The sequence below is a fragment of the Sesamum indicum genome, linkage group LG16 (genome assembly GCF_000512975.1).
Source record: "Sesamum indicum cultivar Zhongzhi No. 13 linkage group LG16, S_indicum_v1.0, whole genome shotgun sequence".
NCBI classification, from domain to species: Eukaryota; Viridiplantae; Streptophyta; class Magnoliopsida; order Lamiales; family Pedaliaceae; genus Sesamum; species Sesamum indicum.
The window spans coordinates 764,475-788,756 of NC_026160.1; the positions used below are offsets into that span (position 1 = coordinate 764,475).

The 24,282-nt window shown below is 31.0% G+C and overlaps 1 protein-coding gene and 1 long non-coding RNA gene across 3 annotated transcripts; one reads left to right on the forward strand and one right to left on the reverse strand.

The window, feature by feature from the left end:
- On the forward strand, positions 8,858-15,418 carry LOC105178600 (geraniol synthase, chloroplastic-like; the record flags this gene model as incomplete). The annotated part of the gene is made up of 6 exons (XM_020699401.1): positions 8,858-9,137; positions 10,320-10,698; positions 11,794-12,012; positions 12,788-12,926; positions 13,988-14,239; positions 14,991-15,418. Coding segments are annotated over 6 exons (1,581 nt in total), but the record flags the coding sequence as incomplete, so codon positions are not given.
- Positions 20,817-23,489, reverse strand: LOC105178494. Of its 2 annotated transcripts, none has more exons than XR_002288427.1 (3): positions 22,762-23,489; positions 21,253-22,670; positions 20,817-21,115 (listed from the first exon to the last, which is right to left on the reverse strand). It is a non-coding gene; the product is annotated as an uncharacterized LOC105178494 (long non-coding RNA). The 2 variants fall into 2 exon arrangements; XR_002288426.1 differs by having other exon boundaries at positions 21,253-21,629; positions 22,536-23,483.

Sequence of the window (24,282 nt, forward strand, 5' to 3'; positions counted from 1 at the left end):
CCATATTTTTCTCCGATTCACTTATTACTAATTTATTGCGTGTTCAACAAATTCTTTTCGGGTTATTATATTTTGCCATTCGTACTATGATCGTTTTTACACTTTGACACTTAAACTTTTTTTTGTATCAACTTACCATCTTAAATTTATAAAATTTTGCACTTTGTCTTTTATAACTGTTTTTCAACCAAATTTTTTATAGAAAAAACATTACATGCAGTAAACATGTGATATTTAAGGGTTATGTGATGTGATATTTTCACATATGCCTAGCATGTGATGCTTTATCGATAAAAAAAATCAACAAAAAAAATGGTCATATCAAAGTGCAAATTTTGCAAGATTGAGATAGTAAGTTAAAAAAAAAAAAAAAATTCGATGGCAAAGTGTAAAAACGGGCATAGTTTAAATGAAAATTATAATTACCCATCCTTTTCTAACCAAACTACCGTTATACATGCATCTTCACATACTGGTGAATGTGAAGAGGTATATTTTCTCCCTTATAAAGATAATTTGGTCAGAAAAGATTTATTTGAGTTATGATAAGTCAACTTGGAGTGATATGCATTTGCATTCAATTTTTTGCTAACTTCGCAAAATTTGGTGAATTTCGACAAGCAGAAGGATCAGTTTGTTAGACAGTAACAAACATCAAAAGTGCTTGATCTAATTTCTCAAATCACAGAAAGTCTAGCATAATTACACCAAACTTATGAAAGAATGGTGTAATTATCACAATTATAAATTAATATTACATATCATATTATAGAGCTATTATATGAAAAACCTAAATTACTTATATATTTAAAAGAATATATTGTAAACTACTTATAAAAAAAACGCAATATGAGATGTGATTAACACCATTATTATACAACTGAAAAAATCGTAGTAATATTTTAATTTACTTCAGCAATGAACAAATCTTTTATATTATTATTAAAAAAAATCAAAAGTGATCATACTCTTAAATTAGAAATATAATTTAAACATTATCATCTTCTCTTTTAAATTTGACAATGCGACTATTGCAACCTACGAATTATCATGTTGATGTATAGATTAGTTGTAATCCTCATTTTGACAATTTTCAATTAAAACTTGATCTTGAATAAATTAGAAAATATTGTATTTTACGTCCCTACGAGTTAGTCTTTTTTCGCAATTTTACTCTAATTATTTTTAACTTACCACATTACATCTCATAATTCCAGAAAAATTATTACTTTAATTTAAATCTTAATTTCATTAAATTTATGAAGGGGACAATCTTAACTCCATTCAAGACTTAACGGAACTCATGTCATAGACGTAATGTTTCCGATATGTAAATGATAAACCTCTACATTACTCTAATCTATTATTCCTCCTATTATTTAGAGACATAAAATGAGAAATTATATCTCTGAAAAAAAAAATTGAGAAATTACATATGCTAGTATTTTACAAATTTTATTAGAAAATATGAGTGACAGAATATTAAGTGGCAATTTTAAAATTATCATTAAAAATATATGTTATACATTTGGTTCTTCACATTATAATTAATTTTGAAGAATTTCTGTGAACACAAATTTTATTGTGTCTGAAAATTAAAACATAAATAAATTATTACAAATAAAAATATATATTTAAAGGTAAAAAATGAAAATAATTTCTAGTTAATCTTCTGATTCTTCTCTTCAAGATTGAAAAATTTGGTATTTGAAAATCGAAGGTGTAGTCTTCACGTAGATCTCCTTCAAATTCGAATTTGACTCTTTGTAACTTTAATTCGAGGGCTGATGCCTGTAATTTTGAATTAAATGTTATAATCTTGAATTTCATTTTGAGGACTTGAAGGTGGAATCTCCACTTGAATTTCCTTGAAAATTGAATTTATAACGTTGATTCGAGAGCTTGCGCCTGTAATCCAAAGTCAAACACTATAGTTGGTTGCACACCTTTGACGAATGACCCAATTTTTGTATTGAACGCCTTTGAATATTTTTTAGTTCGACGAGAATTTTTTGAGATCTTCTTCTCTAACTTTATTCTTCCTGTCTATTTTAAATGAGTTATAGGGACCTACAATTAATTGTGATTTTTAATTATGAGTTGTAGGGACCGGCAATCTCTACTTTTGTTTGTAATCCAAAATTGATTCAAATTTCTCAAATCAAAATTCAATTTATGGCCAAATATATTGTTGATGGGGTTTGTAATCCAACCACACTTCACACCCTAAAGCCAAAAATGGGTTTTTTTGCCATAAAAAATTATGTCAATAGTTAGAAAATTTAAAAGAGAGTAACTTTATTGGTAATTAGGAAGGGATAAGATTTTAAATTTTTGTGATTTTAAAAATTACGTTATAAATGAAATATTACTATAGCTAGAAAGTGATTTTGAAGTTGGAAAACTTCGGAGCTGGTCTTGATAAATAAACTGAAAAATTTCTAACTTTACTAATAAATATTTTTGTTGATAATTTTCTTGCAAAATCAATAAATAAAAGATGCTAAAATTAGCAACAAATTAATTATCAAATAAATATTTTTCTTGTTGCTAAATTCATTACTGATGTAAGTTAATTACATTATTTCTCGTAGTGATTGTATATTTTGACTGGACTAGAATCACAATAAATCCGAGTTAATTTGCCATTGAACTACGCAAAAAAAAAAAATAATTTTAATCCTATAAATTAGGTGGTAGCAATTTGGTCCTATTCAAATTAAAATTTGCATTTTGGTCCGGTAATTTTAAAAATTATTACAATTTTAGTCATTTTCGCCAATTTGGCCAAAAAATTTCACATCATCAGTTATGTCAGCACTGAAATTAGGGCTTTCGGTGAATTTGGTGTGTGGTAGTCCAAGTTGTAACTTTTAATTATAATTTTGGTCCTATATCCTTAAGGGTTGGTAATTTTGATCCTCTAATTTTTAATATTGCATTTTAATCCTCTATCTTTTAAACTAGTAGCAATTTTGGTCATTAAATCTAAGTAGTGATAATTTTGACCTTTATGTTAAAAACCCAATAGTCTTACATGTTTTTAATCAGGCCCAACATACTTTCAAAATACGTACAATTAAACTTCCATAAACCTCATACCTCAGTTTGACCATCTCGCCACCGGTTCCAAACCATCGATTTTATTTACTTCTTCTAACCACACAATCGCTATATATAGAGATGGTTCGTAGGTACTTGACTCATTCAATAACAAATATGTGAAACATTTACAATACATCAAGACCCATGAAAGAATACCAGTAAGGACATAATGATCGGGTAAATTTTAAAATGCTAAAATTCTTGCTAATACGATAAAAAAAACTAATTGCTACATCCAACATTAGAGGATCAAAATTGCAACCTTTTAAAGATATAAGACCAATTGCAATTGAAAATTACAACTTGGATTGCCACATCATCAAATTTGCTGAAAGCCCCAATTTAAGTGTTGATATGATTGATAATTTGAAATTTTTCGATCAAATAGATCGAAAAGTACCAAAATTGCCTTAATTTTTAAAATTATAGGACCAAATTATAAATTTTAATTTAAATAAAATCCGAATTACTAACCACTAATTTGCAACACTAAAATATTATTTTCCCTTCAACTACACATTAATGCCCAAATATTTGAATGCATACATACTAACCCTACACACCTGTTTTCTTCTGACCCTATATTATCCCTAGCTAGCTAGTCCAATTCTTTGTGTCCCAATGCATTCTTTCACCTTTAATGTACGCAATTGATTAGTGATTTTACTTTCGAATTTTTATTTTCATACAAATTTTGTGTCGTCGTATACTGACAGATGTGTGGAAAGTGGATATCAACTTGAAGACGCACATATGTGGCAAGTTTTGGTATATTATATAGTATCGCATACTTTATTTTAAATATCTTTTTATAACAACATTCATTATTATTCAACAATCTTCAGGTAGAAGAAGTGAATACCCTTGAAACTTTGGGTCAATCTAGACCACTAAATATTGAAGGGTATAGTCAATTAGTGGATAGATTCGAACAGGACTACATATTATCAAGAAAGTCATAACCCACAGCTACAACAAATTACTTTGCCATCTGATGATGCTCCCACCACATCACACAGGCAAAGAAGAAGTTCTAACTGAATGTCTATTGGTTCAGTTGAACGTCATGATGTTGGAGTGGATATAGTTGGTCCTTCTATAGTGTGTACACCTCAATATTATTATGTGACCCAACAGCTTCAAGATTACTACATGCCTCAACCACCTCAAGATAATTGGTTTCAATCGGCTCCATATATGCCAACTCAAACAAAAGATTATTCTTCACAAAGTAGATCTTCACCTTGGTATTGGGATTAATTAACCATATGCACCAGGATACAATATTTCACCAATTTCATTTCCATCATTTAGTACATATTGTGAAAATGTGGAATCTAACTCTGCAACAACATCAAGTTGGTTGGACATTAATCCGGATGGTGATAATAATAAGGCACAAAATGAGCCAATGCAAAAGATGGGCGAGGAAATAAGAAAACCTCGGTGTCAACGCCACAGATGCTATTGTGGAATGGGTGGACATTTTTGGCATTTGCAATTGTATAGCTCATTGTATTTTTTGCAATTGAATAAAAAGATATTATAATTGTGTAGTTAATTGTATTTTTTAAATTAATAAAATTATAATATTATAATTTTTTAAATTTTAATATGTTGTTAAAATTAATTTTATATAATTAATTTATATAAAATCAAATTAAACAAAAAAAAAAAGGAGTCATGGCTCCAATCCACGGCACCCTTTTTTTTTTCAAAAACAAAACTTTTGAAATTCGATCCGCGATTCATTATATTTTTATTATATATTTTATTTAAATTATATTTATATAATTTTTTTATAATAAAAAAAATAATTAACCCCAAAAAAAAATGCCATCCCCCTATTTTATCATGACTAGATCTGCAATTCAACAGACTTTGCCATACTAAACCATATCCAACTATTTGAATACATACTAACCGGGATAATTTGAATTTTGATATCCTAAAATAGTTACTAAATAAATATTGGTACTTTATGTTCCGAGTTTATCAATTTTAGTCTCTAATTTTTTAAATAATTATAGTCAATTATTTTCATTAGTTAATCGTTTAAACTATAGAGAAGTCATTTTGACGGTAAAAAGCAACGGTAAAGGTCAATAAAAGGTCATTCGTAACAAGAGATAATTTTCATTTTGGTCCCATCATCAATCACTAAATCAATTTTTGGTATCCTATATACCTCCACTAAAAGAAATATGGCTGTTCAGTATGGTTAATTATCATGATTAAAGGTAAAAAATTATGATGGATATTAATTCACAATGGCTTTTAGCTGTTATTTTTATAAGCAAAGACAAAATATTTGTTACAGGTAAGGGTGGAAAGTCGGCGGGTTGGGTCAATATGGGTTGGATTTAAAATGCGTTTGAATTAATAGGTTGAAAATGTGTTGAGTTGTAAATGAATCAGGTTGAGTCGATAATACCCATTTCTTTATATTTAATGTTTACAAAATTTAAATTTTTAGATAATAATAAGATGATAAGTGCATTATTTATTGTTTATGGAAAGAAATCATGTTACATTAAAGATTTATTTATTAAAAATAAAATAAAAAGCTCGTAACATATTACAAAATATTGCTTCTTTCGAAACAAATATGAGATGAATGGTTGTGCAATCACTTTCTCCATATGTAAATATTTGTAAAATTGAATTGTGAATCTTCAATTGCAATAACAATAGTACATGTTAGTTCGTTATAAATTATTATTAGATATTGTATTTGATATGTTTATTGATATTTATAATATATTTGTATATTGTCATTTTATTAAAAAAAAAATAAAAAGAATTTTAATTGTTCACATATGAATTGAGTTTCGACTAATTTATAAAATCCTTCACTTTCCTTTCATTTGTTTCTCATTAATTTGAAAATCGATAATTTACTAAACATATTTTGGAAAATTTGTTTCTCACAAAAAATGTGAGAAGTTGTAAATGTAAATCCAGTTAGTAATATACAGTATAATTGAATCAATAATGAATTTAAGGAAATAAATTATGGATTTGGGACAATTTTAAAACTCATAACCATCCCATATAATTAAGATCTAGGTACAACGTAATTTTATTAAGTTAAACTAAAACATGCCTAATATGTTTTGGTAACTTCATTACTAATAAAAAATATGAAAAAATTAGAACATATGGAAGTAGTATTATATAGTCAACTTAATCAACAATAAGTAGTATTAAGACCTCACTAGAAAAAAAATCACTATTGACTACAATGTTAGTGTTTATGGCTAAAAACTATCGTAAATGACTACTATTAACTACGGTAAATAAAACTGACACAAAAAACTAACTTTTTCACCATGAAAAAATTATTTACCACGTCTAAGAGGCATGGTAAAAATATTTGTTATGGCTTTTAGCCACACTCGCAAAAACCACAGGTAAAAATTTTTGCGTGATCGTGATCAATAATTATTTATTATGACTATTTATTACTTACCATGGCAATTAACCATGGGTAAACATTATAAATCTTTTAGTGCCTATCACCAAACTAGATTATAGGACTCATCCTAATCCATTTAAAACCCATTGATCACCAACCCATATAAAATCTATTATCAACCCACTTAAAACACATCCAATCCATATAGGATCCATAATTAACTCATGATTATTTTATACTAATATTTTTTATCACTTTTATAATATTACTAAAATGTCTTTTGATAAACTAATAGAAAATTAAAAAATAAGAAGCCATATAGGACCCATTAAAACCTATATAGGACTCATAATCTATTTAAATTCATTTATAAAACCCAACCCCACTCAACCCAGAACTAGGTGGATTGAGTTGGAACCATGTGTTTCCACCCATATTGCTACCCCTAGTTATAGTTAAAAACTGCAATAAATATTTTAATAATAGGTAAAATCATAGCAAATATTGATTAATAGTGGTCAGAACTTAAGTTTATGTATTGTTTTGTCCAACCGTAGTGGGTAGTATTGATTTATTGTGTAGAGAATAATTAATTTTTTTGTGTTGCTCTTTCGTCTATGACATGCGCGGTCTCTCTGTTAGTTTAGACGGTCAGCTAGTAAAGAAGACTGACTTTAATAATTTAAAGAAAACTTGATGACCAAAATTGATAAGGTCGAAACATGAGCTACGAGAACTAATTTAATGACTAATTTAGACTACCAAAATTGAAAGTATATCCTAACCCTACATACATATCTGTTCTCTCCTAACTCTACATTAGGATTAAAAGCAATTTTCGTCCCCTAATTTCAGGTCATTCTCGTTTTAGTCCCCTAAGTTACTAGGGTTCCATTTTGATCCCATAAAACTGAAAAAATCTCAATTTTGGTACAAATTTAGTTGGAAAGTTGAGTCACTTTCGAAAAAAGTCACATGCCAGGCATGTGACTTTTTAAATTGGGGCTTGCATTGTGATTGGCCATCCTAAAAGGCTTAAAGGCAATTTCGTCCCTTAACTTCAGGCCATTCTCGTTTTAATTCCCTAACTTCAGGCCATGTCTTCACCACATCATCTTTTTCAGCCAATCACAATGCAAGCCCAATTTAAAAGTCACATGCCTGGCATGTGACTTTTTTCCGACGAGTGACTCAACTTTTCGACCAAATTTATACCAAAATTGAGATTTTTTTAATTTTACGGGACCAAAATAAAATCTTAATAACTTAGAAGACTAAAACGAGAATGACCTCAAGTTAGGGAATGAAAATTACCTTTAAACCATCTACATTATGCCTGCCCAGTTCAATTATTTGTGTGCAAATGCATTCTTTGTCCTTAAACATACGCAATTGATTAAACTCTATCCACTTCTCCACTTGCCCACATCTTTACCACTATCTCTGCACAAATATATATATATATATATATATATATATATATATATATATTTTGTGTTTTATATATATATATATATATATATATATATATATATATATATATATATATATATATATATATATATTTTGAGTTCTTGCACATCAAGAACAGATTATAATTCTAACACTGACAAATATTCAACGATCTGAAAATGGCAGCAACAAGATGTATTAGTCCTTCTTTTTCCATGCATGCATGCCCCCCTTCTTCAACTTCTTCCAAGTTCATGTGCTCAGCAGTGCCTCAGAAACCCACACAAAGGGGACTACTGCATCTCAATACTTCTCCTCAATCATCCATCCTCACTACTTCTTCCCTGGTATCGTATTTTTCGACCTACAACGCTCTTAATTCGCTTTGTACGTACTACTATGTGTGTGTGTTTCTGAACAATTTTTAATGGTTAATTAGTTTTTATTTTCTGACACTACAAGAAAAAAAAATAAAAAGAACGTAATGTTAGATACAATTTTCTTATTTTTGATTATTGTCTATGACAGTATTTAATTACAAAGTCATTGGCACTATTAAAACTATAAAACTCGTTATAGAAAAAGAGAAATTCTTGTCACGTAAAAGGGACATCGGGTTCACAGTACAAAAAAATTGACTATTCCTTACATTATCATTAAAAATCGTAATAAATCAATACTATGTACTATGATCGGACAAAATTGATGCGCAAATTGACAATATAAGCAAAACCAAACAACGCCTTTGAAATTTTTGTATTAGTTTTGTTTGGTCCTAATAGATAATATTAATTAATCTTGGATTTTAAACCGTACTATAATATGGAAAAACGCAATTTATCGGCTGGCAGCAATATATACTAATACAATTACTTTTAATTTTTTGTCTGTGATGGACAGAAAATAAAGGAGGGGGAGCGCAGGAAAGAGGATGTTGGGGAAATCGAGGAAAAGACCCGAAGGGCTTTGAGAAGAGATTTGGACCCAATGACAGCAATGAAGTTGATAGACAGCCTTCAATGGCTGGGAGTTGCGTATCACTATGAAGAAGACATAGATTTCTGGTTAGGAAAATTGTCGGAATGGGATGCTTGTGAAGATCTGAATGCCACAGCTTTACGTTTCCGGCTGCTTAGGCAAAATGGAAGGCCAGTTTGCTCAGGTACGAAAATACATGTTTATCAATACGACGAAATATGACTTTTTATTATGATTAATTATCATGTTTAAAAATATACGAGCGCAGCAAATGGTAATTTAATATGGTTGGGTAATGATTATTAGTCATTGTTTTTCCAGTCGAGGCCAAAATTCAATTTGTCTTGGCTAGGAACTCAGCTAAAACTACGGCAAATATCGATTAACAATAGTTGATATTTTAGGTCTCGCACTCATTTTGTTTGACCATGGTAGAAGGGCATCGTTTACCGTTGTTATTATGGTGTCGTCATTTATAAGGAAAATTTGCAATTTACGTCCTGTAACTTATTTCATTTGTGATTTTGATCATATTGTTTTAGGACTCCACAAATTTAGTTTTGTAAATCTAAGAAAAATGTAATTTTGATCCCTTTAACAATTTTGATTAAGACACTATATGCCAACGGCTCTGAGCTAGTATTATTCCTTTTTTGTTATAGTGACATCTTTAAGGAGGGGTTGTAGGTAAAGTATAGTGTTTACAATAATTTCAATTTTAGTACCTCCTACATTAATCACTAAATAAATTTGGTACTTTATGTTCTGATTTTTTATTAATTTTGGTCCCTAAGTTTTCTCAAGTCAAAATTCAATCTTATTTATTAATTGATCGTCTAAACTAATAAAGAGATAATTTTGGGAGGAAAAAAGTGATTCTGAAAGGTATAATAAAAGGTCATTACTACTATAAGATAATTTTGATTTTGGTCCTCTAACTTAGTCACTAAATCAATTTTGATACCCTATCACTACAAGAAATATATAATTTAACTATGGGTAATTACCATAATTAATAATAAATAACTATAGCAATAGTTATTGACCACCGCTACGCACCGGTTGTTGGTATGGTTTTTGCAAGGGTGGTTAAATATTAGCCATGCAAATGTTTTAACCATGACTCTTAGTTGTAACAAATAATTTTTTTTCATGGAAAAACTAATTTCTTGCATCGATTTTATTTAATCATGATTAATAATAATTATTTAAGACGACTTTTATCCATAGCCATTAATATTGCAGCCAATAATAATGTTTTTTCTAGTGTACATATGTTCTGCACATAAAAAAATTTTCCAAAAATTTTCGACTCTAACACGATATCAAAATCATCTCATCACAACGTCGTTGAATTTATTAGCAGATGTTTTCCAGAAATTCACGACTGTCGGAAACCGGAAGTTCCGGAAGAGCTTCAACGAAGACAAGGAGGGGCTGTGGAATTTGTACGAAGCATCATATTTAGGTGCAAAGGGGGAGGACATATTATCAGAGGCAATGAGGTTTTCAGAAACTGAACTGAGACTAAGTGTTGGGGGCACATTACCGCAATATCTCTCAGGACGTGTTAGACGAGCTCTGGAGCTGCCCAGGCACCTCCGAATGGAAAGGCTGGAGAACAGATTGTACATTCATGACTACAGCAAGCAGATCTACCACAACCCTCTTCTGCTGGAGCATGCCATATCTGATTACAACCAAATTCAGCTGTTGTACCAAGCGGAGCTTGCTGAGATATCAAGGTACGTAATTATTTATTGGGTGAAATGGACGAAATTATACTTTTAGTCCTTCGCTTTATCGGATTTTTGAAATTGCCCTAAAGTTGTGTGACGGAAATTTGGACATGGTACTAAATGCGTTGAGTTTTCCCAATTTTAGAATTATTTTAAAAGTTTCATAAATTAGAGGACTTAAATTGTTGAGCTCCCTGCCTTATAGGACTAAAAGTGTAATTTTGCCAGTTATATGCAACAAGCCCTCTCATGGAAACATTACGTAATCTACATTAATATTTATAAGGTTATACCTATTATACCAATACCCCTACATTTTGTGAAATTACAACTATGCTCCTGGAATGAAGAAGGGATTTATTTCACAGGGTGTTGGTTGTTAGTTTTGCCACTGGAGGAGTGTCACTGTAATTGTCATTTTGCAAACAGCTTGGTGTTTGTGTAATTAAAGTAACCTTAGGGAGCATTGATGTAATTTATCTAAAATATTAATAGGCTAAACAATTCCTTGAGTAATAATGAAAAAGAGCAACTCGACCCTGACGCGGGACACAAGTTTCTTTTTTAAAAGTTCAGGAGTTATACATTATAATGCAATTTTTTTTCATTGCAGTTTTGGAATCATTTTATCCTAGCTAAAATTAAGTTGAATATTTTTAGAATTTTGACATATACACATCATGCGTATGAAGATGACACCATATATCTTATTTAGTATAAATTACAAGGTCTTCCCTGAAATTTGCCATAATTATAAATACCTCATCGTTGTTTAAAAAATATCAAATACCCCCTGAATATTACAAATACCCTAATAAATACCTCTTTGTAATAACCCATTGTAAAAGACATTTATAATTCTATAGAGATATTTACAATTTTTCAAAAAACGAGGAAATATTTGTATTATGATAAACCTCATAAGGGCCCGTTGTAATTTACTCTTTTATTTATAAAAAAAGATATTATACACATAGTGTGTATAAATTGAAAAACATAGAAAATACAAGTGAACGTGAGGTAAAAATTCCAATCCAACTTGAATATTCAAAAAGTATAACAATGGGCAATCATTATTTATTTGGGTAATTGTTGTAATAGGTGGTGGAAGCAATTGGGGCTGGTTGAAAAACTGAGTTTTGCGAGGGATCGTCCCATGGAATGCTTTCTGTGGACTGTCGGAATTCTTCCAGAGCCAAAGTACTCGGGCGTCCGCATAGAACTAGCAAAAACCATAGCCATTTTATTAGTCATTGATGACATTTTCGACGCGTATGGAACGATAGATGAACTTTCCCTCTTCACGCATGCAATTCAGAGGTAAACTCAACTGTTTATTTCGAATTCTGTTGCATTTCTTTATACACCACAAGTTAACCAACATTACGTTATTTATTTTATTTACGAAAAAATTATACAGATGATATGTATATATTACATGAATCGAAAATGCAATAAAATTATAAAAAATCCAATCTGCATGTACATATGAGGCAGAAGTTTAATAATTGGAGTGTAAATTTTGTAAAATTATATATTATGATATATGTTAATATTTTATTTATTTTACGGTATTATTATATTTGATATATATAACAGTTCCTATATATATGTATTCGAACTGCTGCCTTATGGGTAGTATGAAATCGTACTATATTAGTAATATTTTTTAGGGAAAAGTATTATTTTAGTTTGCTAAAAATGCCTAATTTTAATTTTAGTCCGATAATTATGTCCATTTTTGTTTAGGTCCAGTAACTTACGAAATTGCTTATTTTTAGTCATCTGGCAGATTTTCGGATAATTTTACCCCTATGAGTGCTATGAACTAAAACTGTCTTTCAAAAGTTGCATAGGGGTAAAATTGTCCGAAAACCTGCCAAAGGAGTAAAAGTAAGCAATTTCGTAAGTTGCTGGACCTAAACAAAAATGGACATAATTATCGGACTAAAATTAAAATTAGGCATATTTAGCGGACTAAAATAATACTTTTTCCTATTTTCTAATATTGATCTCTTTTCTAAAAAAATAAAATTTTATTAAATAATTAAATGATAACTATTATTTACAATGCATGGAAATATTATTTTTGCAGATGGGATATGGAAGCAATTGAAGGACTCCCCGAGTACATGAAAATATGCTACATGGCGTTGTACAACACTACCAACGAAATTGCCTACAAAGTTCTCAAAGACCAAGGCAGAAACGTTCTCCCTTTCCTTGCTACAACGGTAACTGCATCTTTCAATATTACTTAAATGGTTTAATTTTTCTTCATTTTTTTTTGATAATATATCGAGTGATAATTTTTAAATTATTAATGAAAAAAATTATATATGCGAATATAATGTTACGGAATATTTATCATTATGACTAAAATTGTGAAACTCATCTTGTGCGTGACAAAATAAAAGTTCTGGTCACTTAATTGGTGCGTTTGTAACCACTTAAAAATATACGCTTATAATGTTATGTGTATATTGAAATAAACTATAAAAATGCGTAAGTGAATTTAAGCCACGAGTTATAAATAGAGTAAAATTATAATTTTAGTCCTGTAATTCAGGGGGATTGATACTTTTGGTCCTGTACGAATTGAGATTTGCGATTTGGTCCTGTAAATTTAAAATTTGATAATTTTAGTCTTTTTTCTGCCACTTTGGCCAAAAAATTATATTTAATTTACACATGATTCAATTAAATTATAATTTTAGTCTTATAAATCAATTTTTGTAGGACCAAAAATATCAACCTCCTAAATTGCAGGACTAAAAATGTCAACTCGTTACAGAATTAAAATTACAATTTAATTTGGTCATGTGCAAATTACATGCAGTTTTTCAGTCAAATTAGCCGGAAGACGACTAACATTACCAAAATTTAAAGTTACAAGACTAAATTAAAAAAAATTGATTCTTGTTGTATAAACAAAAATGCCACCCCCATTAGTTACAGGACTAAAAATGTATTTTTTTCCTTATAACCAGCTAGCTCCTTACCAACTTGTATTGATAAAATTGTAGATACTGGGCCATTTTCTCAAACACTCAACATACCTTCAACTTTGTTTTTTTTGTTTTTTCACTTTTCTTATCAAATACTTCGAACTTTTTCTACTATTTAACTTATATTATACAACCTATTTGCAGTACAAAAACAGAAGTTATTGTGAACACAATGAGAGTGAAAAAATATATTAAATCAATTTTTGATTTTTAAGATAACTATATTATTACAATTGCAATTTTTTTACAAAAAATTAGATGTGTGAAATAAATGGCCAATATGACAGTGGATCGACACAATTGAAGCGTTCATGACTGAAGCACAGTGGTTCAGCAATGGATGCATTCCTTGCGTTGAAGATTACCTGGAAAATGGAGTAACGACATCAGGGGCATACATGGCCTTAGTTCATGCATTCTTCTTGATGGGACAAGGACTCACCCCTCAAAACATCAGCCTAATGTCCAAACCATATCCCAAACTCTTTTCAAATGCTGGAAGGATTCTTCGACTTTGGGATGATCTTGGTACATCGAAGGTAAGCAAATATAATTAATATACGGTTACGTTTAATTATGTAAATACTTTTCGTTCTTTATACAATTACATGTACACCCTCCGAGGGGGTGGTCGTCGTGCTTGAGGGTGTTTGTGTAAATACAGTTACAGTTACAACATCAGAGAGTGCACTTGTAGTTAAACCTAGTAACCTCATGGGATGTCGGCCACTTTTGCAAAATAATTATCACTGTCAAAGCTATAAATTATGAAATTGGGACCAAATAAAAGTTCTTGTCTTCACTTATAATTAATGTGTTATGTGAATGATAGTAATTAAAACCACTACAAGAAATTAAGTTGCTAAAATCCCATCGAGTTAATTAGCAATTAAAATTTTCGTTGTTAATCTACATGATTCAGTATATATTTTTAAACAATTTGTTGCTAAGTAAATTTTTTGTATCAAATACCATAAATCAACAACGAAAAGTTTACTTGCTAATTAGCTCGACGCTATTTTTTTTTTATGCTATTATGCCATTTTCCTATAGCGAATTATCACCTTAATTTTTTCTTATCGCTAATCTTTTCCTTTTTCATAGTGAGTTTTATGAATATTTCCACATCTTTAATTAATTAATGCTATTTAAAAACTCATTTTCATGTATCTTAGTCATAAAAAATTATTAATCAAAAATCGAAAAAAAAAGAAATAATTAAGACTGAGTTATCATTCATGACACGAACTCTTTATTTTTATACGACAATTAATGTGAAGTGAATTCCAGGAAGAAGAAGCTCGAGGAGATAATGCATCAATCATGACATTGCTGATGAAGGAGAAGAATATGGGGTCTGTAGTTGAAGCTGGAGAATACATATTGATGCAACTGATTCCTAGTTTGTGGAAAGATCTGAATGTGGAGCCTTTGAGTTCAGACACATTGCCCTTAACCCTAATCAGGGCCTGCTTCAATATGTCCAGAACAGCTCAAGTTATTTATCAGCATCAAGAAGACAGCTACCTTTCTAGTGTGGATAAATTTGTCGACTTCATACTTTGGGAGCCTATTTGCAATTCAGAATTGATGTTATCTTAAATGTATTGTGATCAGTTTAGTATAGATATGTTAATTAATTAATTATTTTTCCTTTTACTAATAAATAAATATTTATGTATACGTTTGATTTCTCTGAGTTTCTTTCCTCTTTCGTTCTTCTTTTGTTATAGGGTTTTCTGTAATAACCGTACATGCGCAATTAAGTTCAATTACCCGACTGGTTTGACCCTGATTGGGGAAATGACACTTTACGTCTCGTAATCTGGGATCTTTTCACTTTTGATTCTATCGATATGTAATTATTATTTTTGATCCAGTAACTTCTCAAAAGTAGCACTTTTGGTCCTATATCACATTTTCGTGATATATTTTGATGGAAAATGCCACGTGTTTAGCACGTGACTGTTAGAGCCTTTGCATTTTTTGTTCTGAATACTATAAAACTTTCACTTTTGATCTCGTTCACTTAAAGACTACATGGTCTTTTTTGTTGAATATCTAAGTACTTCTTGAGTTGTATGAATTATATAAACTTCATGTTTGAATTAGTTGGAGATTATGGAGTTAATAAAGAATGGGTTTTCAAATAAAAGATTAAATCTTGACAAGGTTTGATATTGCAGTCACAGAGAATGATTTATAGAACTTGAGATTTAAAATATATAGAGTTGAAAAATGTTCATATTTTATTATGAAGATATTTCTCACGAATATTTGGTGCACGCATGTTTTATGTATTAAATTTCTGGATTTAATGATATACGTACACTTTCTCAGTCTTACAAACTCTTCCTAAATCAAATTTGACCCCACTTTTTCTGACTTAAGCATTAAAGAGCCTTAGCTAGGGCCACCAACAAGCCTAATGTGTGTTCTGTTATCAGAATCTACTACCAGGAAGCTCGAAGAAGGGTTCAGTGACCCGATCGCAGGGTACCAAGGTTCAATGATCCGACCCCAATTGTGCGACCTGCATTAATTACTAGAAGTTAGACGTGAATCTGCCAACTCTCTTTTTGAGGCCTACTTGATTTACTTCTACACGTATTTTAAAATATAATTATTTTATACCAAATATAAGAATACCTTTTTTTAATTTTCAGAATTCTTCAAATTTCAAATAACTTTATAAAAATCTTTCAGTAATACCATACGTCAGAGTTCTTTTCCGCAGATCATTATCATTTCTAAAATTTTATGATTAATGTTAAGTACTCTTTCCAGGGATTAAATATTTTTTTATATTAACTAATATAAGCCTCAAGTAAAATATAAAAGTTTTAAGATTTTTTGATGTATTATTGAATTTTAAAAATTCATTCAATTAAACTTCCAGCTGTTTGTGTTGTAATTATTCTCTAGCTAAGTTTTGAAAATTCTTTTACATATTTGTTCAATTAAATTTTATCTATTTTTTTTTTATGTATGTTATTTAATATCTTGAACACTCAAAAAATTTTCATATTCATATATTGAGTTAAAGATTTTATAAAGTTCATGGATAAATCGTCAGTTAATACTATTTTATTATCCGTGTAGTGTACGTTCTTTAATTGTCTTGTATCGTTAAGGACTAGTAATTGAGCAGCTAGGATTATTAACGGAACTAGATCACTTTTATTTTGAGTTATTAGTTGGAATATCCCACTTAATAATTTTTAATTTTTTGTGTACTTGATTTTAAATCGATCTGATATTAGTAATTAAAGTCAGCTACTGTAGCTTATTATGGCTGGATTGCAATCCTAAATTACTGTCAACATCATGATATATAATACTTTAGAATTCTGTTTCTACTGCAGAGTTCTCCTCTACCCCGCAACAGAATTTGGAATCCTCCTTAGAATTCAACATAATTCAGATTGTTGCGGAATCCTCTATTCTGTTCTGCTCTGTTTTGTAGCAGAGTTCTGCTGTAGAATTAGACTTCTTCACAAACTTTTTGATTTCTCCATAGAATTGTGTAGCAAATTTTTGTTTAAGCGGTAAAATCCTAAGGAGACTTCTGGGGTTAAATGTAATTTACCTCCCTTTATATGTGAAATGAGCAAATGCCCTTTTGTGAAAAAAGAATTAGCAAATTATCTCCTTATGTTTCAAAAAATCATTTCCCAAAATACGGGGGATAATTTGCTCTTTTATTTTTTACATAAATATTTTTGCTCATTTCTTATATCACATGAGGATAAATTGCATTTTTTCTGAGAATTCTGCATTTATTTTCTGCCTACAATACTAATTAGCACTTTTGCGCCCTCCTCTTCAGTAGCGGCGCCGTTTTTTTTTAATATATAAATTAATTTTTAATTAATTTATTTAAAATATTATTTTATTATATAAATAATTAAATAATATTATGTAAAATAATATTTTATTATTAATAAATATATAATATTATATATATTAGATGTGAGAGAAGGGCCAAAAATATAAAAAATAAAAGGTACTTTCATAGAAAATTCCCAGTCAAAGCACGTGTGGACCAATTTTTGTAGGAGTTTTTTTTAACTTTATTTTATATCACAGGAAGTAGTTGATACTTTAATGTTATAGGGGATTTTTTAAACATTCCTATTATTAGAGGGAGTCTATGAAATTTTCCTTTATTTGTTCTAACTTTGTTATATGCATCAAACTTTGTTTTTTATCATCATTTTGGTCCACAAAATATGAGAAGTACTTGTGCTAGATAGCATTGTTCAGCTGAAAAAGAAAGATGAATGTGCAGGAGATGATTTTCTTCAAGAATCTGTTTGTTCTTGTGATTTCATGTAGGTGGATATTTGTGTATGCGAGTTCTTGATTCTATATAAATTTTCTATTATTTTCTATTAGCAAATGGTAAAAGTCACTGTTAAATATTGATATGGGTAAAACCCTAATTTACTGAAAAATGATAATTTTGCCCTCAAGAAGGCACAAAATTACAAGTTCACCAGCGGGATCCGCACCTTTTTTACCGACCCGACCCGAGTACCCGAGATACGTGGCAGGCGCACATTAAGCCAACCAAACCCCCAGCTCCATTTTATAAATGCCCCCAATCAGTGTATTAATGGTACATTGTCTTGACCACATTTTAATTTCAGGTCGCTTCAGCTCGCTATTTTGCTAAGCAACCATTTTAAACGACCTCAGAACCAAACACTGACTTAAGTATCGGAGGGTTTTAGTTGGGGGTCACCCTAGCAAGCCTAACGATCTGCTTCTTTTCTCAGGGCCTGATCACTTGTCTGGGAGAGGTAGCGATCTCGAACCGCTTGGAAGACCAGCTCGCTCGACCAAGAAAGTCGCATATATTTCGATCCGGATCAAATATGCATTCAGAAGTTTCTTTCATTATTCGTAAATGTCAGTCGTCTTATCTATGTTTTGAAATTCTTCTAAATTCAATTTTACACCAAACTGTTTGGATTTTATACATAGAAGATTGTATTTTCATCCCGCATTCATTTGGTTTGGGGTTGCACTTGCTGGCTTTGTAGACCTTGTTACTCTCGTATAAATGCGCATGACAAGTAGGTCCCTCTTCTGAGATGAGTATGACAGCTCCTTTAGACTTTTTAGCCTCCCTACCCTCTTGTACGGGCATGGAAAAGTGCCTCAATGATCTCTTTGAAGAGGCATTTTTTTAAATTGCCTCTAAATCTTTCACAATCGCAGCTAGGGAGGCTGTTTGGTTTTATTGCCTCTAAGGAGGCATTTTTTGAAGCATTACTAGGAAATTAGGAAGTAAACCTAAAATCCTTGATGGGCATTATAGAGAAGCTATGCTTAGGAATAAGATCTTGGTAACAAATTTAGTACATAATGATTATGCCATATGCTTTGATGACAACCACCAACTTAAGGCTGACTTGATATAGATCACTATGCAAGAGATCAATGTGATTTTTTAGGAATGGGTTCGTGATCGAAAATGTATGCTCAAGTGGACTGTCAAAATTAGGTGATAAACTTTAAAATCCACCTGAGAGATGTTCTTTTTCATTCTATGGACATATCAGGAAACGATAAAAGAAAATGAAATCATTACTCTCCGCAATACAATCTTGGAGAGCCATTAGAAATAGGTGTGAAGTGTATGTATCTAGCTCTTGTATGTGATACCTAAGACCAGGGGTGAGAATAAAAGATATCGTATTAGTTAAGGAATTCTTTAAGGTATTTCTGGTTGAGTTACTCAACCCCCTCCTCATAGAGAGACAGAGTTTGAAATAAATTTCGTCCCAAGCATCACTCCGATAGTTAAGGCCGCTTATAGAATAGCTCCAATTAAGTTGAGGAAACTAAATGTACAACTACTAGAGTTGATCGGTAAGAAACATATAAGGCTTAAGTGTCACCCTGGGGAGCTCCGATCTTGTTTGTAAAGAAAAAGATGGTACTCCGAGATTGTGTATTGACTATAGAAGCTCAATAGAGTTACCATCAAGAACAAGTACCCTTTGCCAAGGATAGATGACTTATTTAATCCACAAAGGGGCAAAGATATTTTTCAAAATTTATCTAAGGTCGGGATATCATCAACTCAGAAATAAAGCTGATGACATACATAAAATCATCTTTAGAACTAGTATGATATTATGAGTTTCATGGTGGTGTTGTTTAGATTAATGAATGTCCTTGCAGTTTTTATGGACCTGATGAAATCGAACTCAAAAATTCATGGTGGTATTTATTGAAGACATCTTGTTGTATTCACCACACGAACTAGAACATCAAATACACCCTAAAACAGTCCTACAGACCTTGGACAAGGAGTTTAATGAAGAGTGTTGTCATTTCAGAAGAAGGGGTATTTATAAAAAAATATAGAAAAATTTTAGGATGAGTAAAATAAATATTACATATGGAATATTAGTTCACAAAAATATTTCAAAAGATATAAAACTTTAATATATAATGCAAAAGGACATTCTGATCATTCAAACACAAAAATTGAATGAAAATCTAACCAAAGCTAACGAAATAAGTTTATTGTTAAATAAATATTAAAATTAAAAATAATTTATAATTTCTCAAATAATAAAAATATATTTACAATTATACGAGAGATTAAAGAAAGTGGCCATAATTTACCTCCCTATATATATATATTAATAACCAACTTTACATGACTTTAATTTGATGAAATTTGATTTAAAATAGAATTTTCTACAATCCCTTTTATGGATCATTATGGGATTCAATTGCAGCCGTTCCAATCTGAATGAGAAAAATGATTGATTGGAGAACTTGCATGACACAAACCTCAAGATGAAAAGACTATAGAAACCTTATCCGCAATCTCGCAAAACACAGAGCAGCTTGGTTTTTGCTAAATATAGAAACCTTTTTGTGGGCTTTGCTTTCGAAATTGTTCTCATTTTCGGTGGACTTTTCACGCATATTATATACTATAGTTAACAGTGACGCAATATGGAAAAATTATATTTTTCATCCAATAATTTAGATAATGTACGTCTTTTGTCTCGTTAATTATAAAAATTTTGAAAGTAATTCTATAATTCTGACAAAATTTCATTTTTAATTCTCCTACAACCTCTAGCCAGGATATATAAAAAAAAAAAAAACACGTAGAACGGGTACTGCACTTGGTTTTCCTTCTGATTTCCTAAATAAGCTAGCAGAAAAATTGAAAATCACTGCAAGAGAGTTTTAGAATCTGATTTTCTGTCTCTGAAGCCAAAATATCCCCTCTCTAAAGAAAATTAGATAGAAAACTTCGTCAATAAACTTGTAGCTGAAGTCTACTTGCTGATTCCACAGCTGAAATCCGTGTCTAATAGAAATCAGTGAGTTGTCCATGCACAAGAAGGCCCCAGCAGCGACAGAGACCATGATGATTCCTAGGAGCAGCACACAAAACAATATGAATATACAAAGACTCAGTAGTCAAGACCAAATCCTGGGAAGTGAAAATAATCAAACCAGATGTATCTTCAAGATCATCCCTAAGCTTCATATCCAGAGCATTGAATCTCACCTGAGAATAGTTTCTATCCTTGTAATCTTTCTTCCTATTCAGAAACTAGTCAAGGATTTGCCACAATTATCATTAAGCTGTCAATTTCAACAGCAAAAAGCTTCACCAGCCCTGTGAACAACTGAAACTACTTCAGATTATTTCCTTTTGTAGCAGATTGATAAATTCCAAACAACCCTCAAGAAATTACTAAAGATGAAGACTTTAAGCTCCTGAAAAATCTAGGTATTTTCTCTCCAAGAACAACTGCAGTTTGGCTTTAAAGCCAACGTTGTATCCATATGCATATGACAGTTGTGTTCTGGCCTTTTCACTGAAACAAATTCCTGTCTTCCTCTGTTTCTTTCCCTGCATTCATATTGTTGTCTTGTGGCTTGCTGCAGACATGTGTTCTCAAAGTGAACATACACTGTGATGGGTGTAAGTAGAAAGTGAAGGAACAAACAATTCTAACAAAAATAGCATTATGATGGTAATCAAATCGTAGGGGTACTCTACCGAGCAACAGAGGCAGTCCAGGGAGTGAAAACAAAGCTCTAATATTGTGCTATAAAGGCAACGTTGTGAGAGCAAGTACCGAATCATATAGACAACTTATTATTTCATTTGAGTATCAAAAGGTCTATATGAAAAACTTACGATTAATAGCTTATCAATTTTCGTATTAGTATCAAAGGTCTGAATAACACAAACATAGAATTACCAAACACCACTTTCTTAGCACACTAAATATGACAGCATTCAAAACCATCATACTGTATAATGACAAATTTAAGATCAAAATAAACAAGAAATTTTTCCATAAGATCAAAACAAACAAGAAATTTTTCCAAGCAACGCCTACTCTGAAGACTTAGTCACTTGCTCCCTTTTCCTTAGCAGCTATAGGATTTGTGTGTGAAGGAAACAAAGTGGTTTTAGATGTCAGAAAAGGGAAATTTACATCTTGAATTAAGTTAAGAAATGAGAATAGTGCTTCCATTCCACACTGTTAGTGGCTGCTCATAATGTAAGTGTATCTTGGATTCTGTTTTTTATTTTCTTTAAATATACCGTAATTTGACTTAAACAAAGAAAATTATCAATGAGACACGGTAATTAGGCCTCTTCTAATATTTTCTTTTGTCAATTTAAGACCATAAAGAGAAAACAAATATCTTCGAACTACTCATTCCAAGCAAGAAATTGTTCTTTAACAAAGATGACTCATTTTCCGTTTCCTCCCATGTTATGAAAGAACATGACAATCAAGAGCTAAGTATGAAGATTAAGGAGATTCTAACCTTCAATTCTTCGACTGACTGCAGTGGCTGCAGAGAGTATTCCGGTGATCTCAATTCATACGTCCATACATAAGCATGCAGCTTATATACGTAATCATGCAATAGTCATTCAAATTCACCTATCCTTAACTCCACCTGAAACGCAAACCCCATAAAAGACACAATAAAAGGAGTCATAGATGTCAGAGACTCCTTAGAATCGGGCTAAGACAAAGGTATTACTCACCAAATGTCCATAAGACGAACGGCGATGGCTGAGATGATGGTGTCAAAGGTGACAACGTTATACCAAATGTCCATGATAAAACATTAATAACAATCGTCACATTATAAGAATTTTACTTATTGAGAAACACAAAAGTACACCTCTGTTGCCGATTTCTATCCTGCGGATGCTATTCCACCAATCAACTACACCCCAATCATCAAGCCCAGTACAGAGCATTGTGTATATGGATGTAGAAGAGCCAAATACCAGTAAGCCTTTGGTAAGGCAGGAGGTAGTGAAAACTTAACTGGGGCATCAGGAAGAGGACTCTAAACCAACAAAGTCCATTAGGTGCCTCTCAGGCGCAACATCTAAACCCACAAACCCCAAACAAACAAAGCATAAAACAATTCGAGCTCCACCACTGATGGCTGTCAGATCTGATGAAAGTTAAAATAGAAGAGAACAGAAAACCAATCAAATCCCAGCTATTTCCTTATATGTACCTCGTTGAAATGAAAAGGGAAATATTGAAAGAGAAGGAAATGCGCGAAGGTGACGGCGATGTTGTGGTGACGGTGGTGTTGGGTGCAACAGGTATATTGGTGACGACGGTGGAGTGTGGCCGTTGGACTGAGGCTTCTCTTTGCAGGAGTGAGAAGTACTAAAGTGTCGGAGTATCTTTCTTTGATCTTATAAATTTGGTAACGGAGACGGAATGATAAAAATATTATTTAACTATTTCAGAAACTTTTAGAGAGACGGAAACAATGACAGGTCAATGGGAAAATATTATTTTGAGAATCCATCTCTAAAAATATGAATTTTGAGATGGAAACAAAAACCGGTTAATATTAAAAATTATTTTTCAAAATCCGTCTCAGAAATTGAGATTATCTAATTCAATATAAATAACTAATGGCACCTATTCATGGACAACATTTTCGAAATAACTTAGTTGTCACTATATATATATATATAGTCAGTAAATTATCACTATAATTATATTATCAATTACGAATCCCTATATATAAATTTATTGCTAATTATTTCCACAATAACCTTCTGGAAATTGTACTTGAATTTAATCAAAATGATTATTACTAAATTCATATATACACACAAATATTTACATATATTCAAATTTCCAATGACAATTTTATAAATTATCACTAAAGTTTTTCTTTGTTGTAAGGCAATTGCATAATCATATGTTCAATTTGAATTTAATACAATTATTTAATTTGCACTACTAGATACAGAAATTCCAATTTCTTTTCAATAATCTATTAATTAATTAATAATTATAATGTTTCCTAATTAAGAGCATGAAAGAGGGTTCACGCATGCCATACCATGGCCAACTTTTCATTTCCCATTTCTGTATTATTAATGGAGGATTGAAGCAATTTTCTCGTTCTCTCCATTCTATTTTAGTACTTCAATTCAGGACTTTTCAAGGGAAAAAAACCCTATACGTCATGTATTTTAGTACGCCATAACATACTTATGTGCGGCACCTCATCTGTCTCGATTATT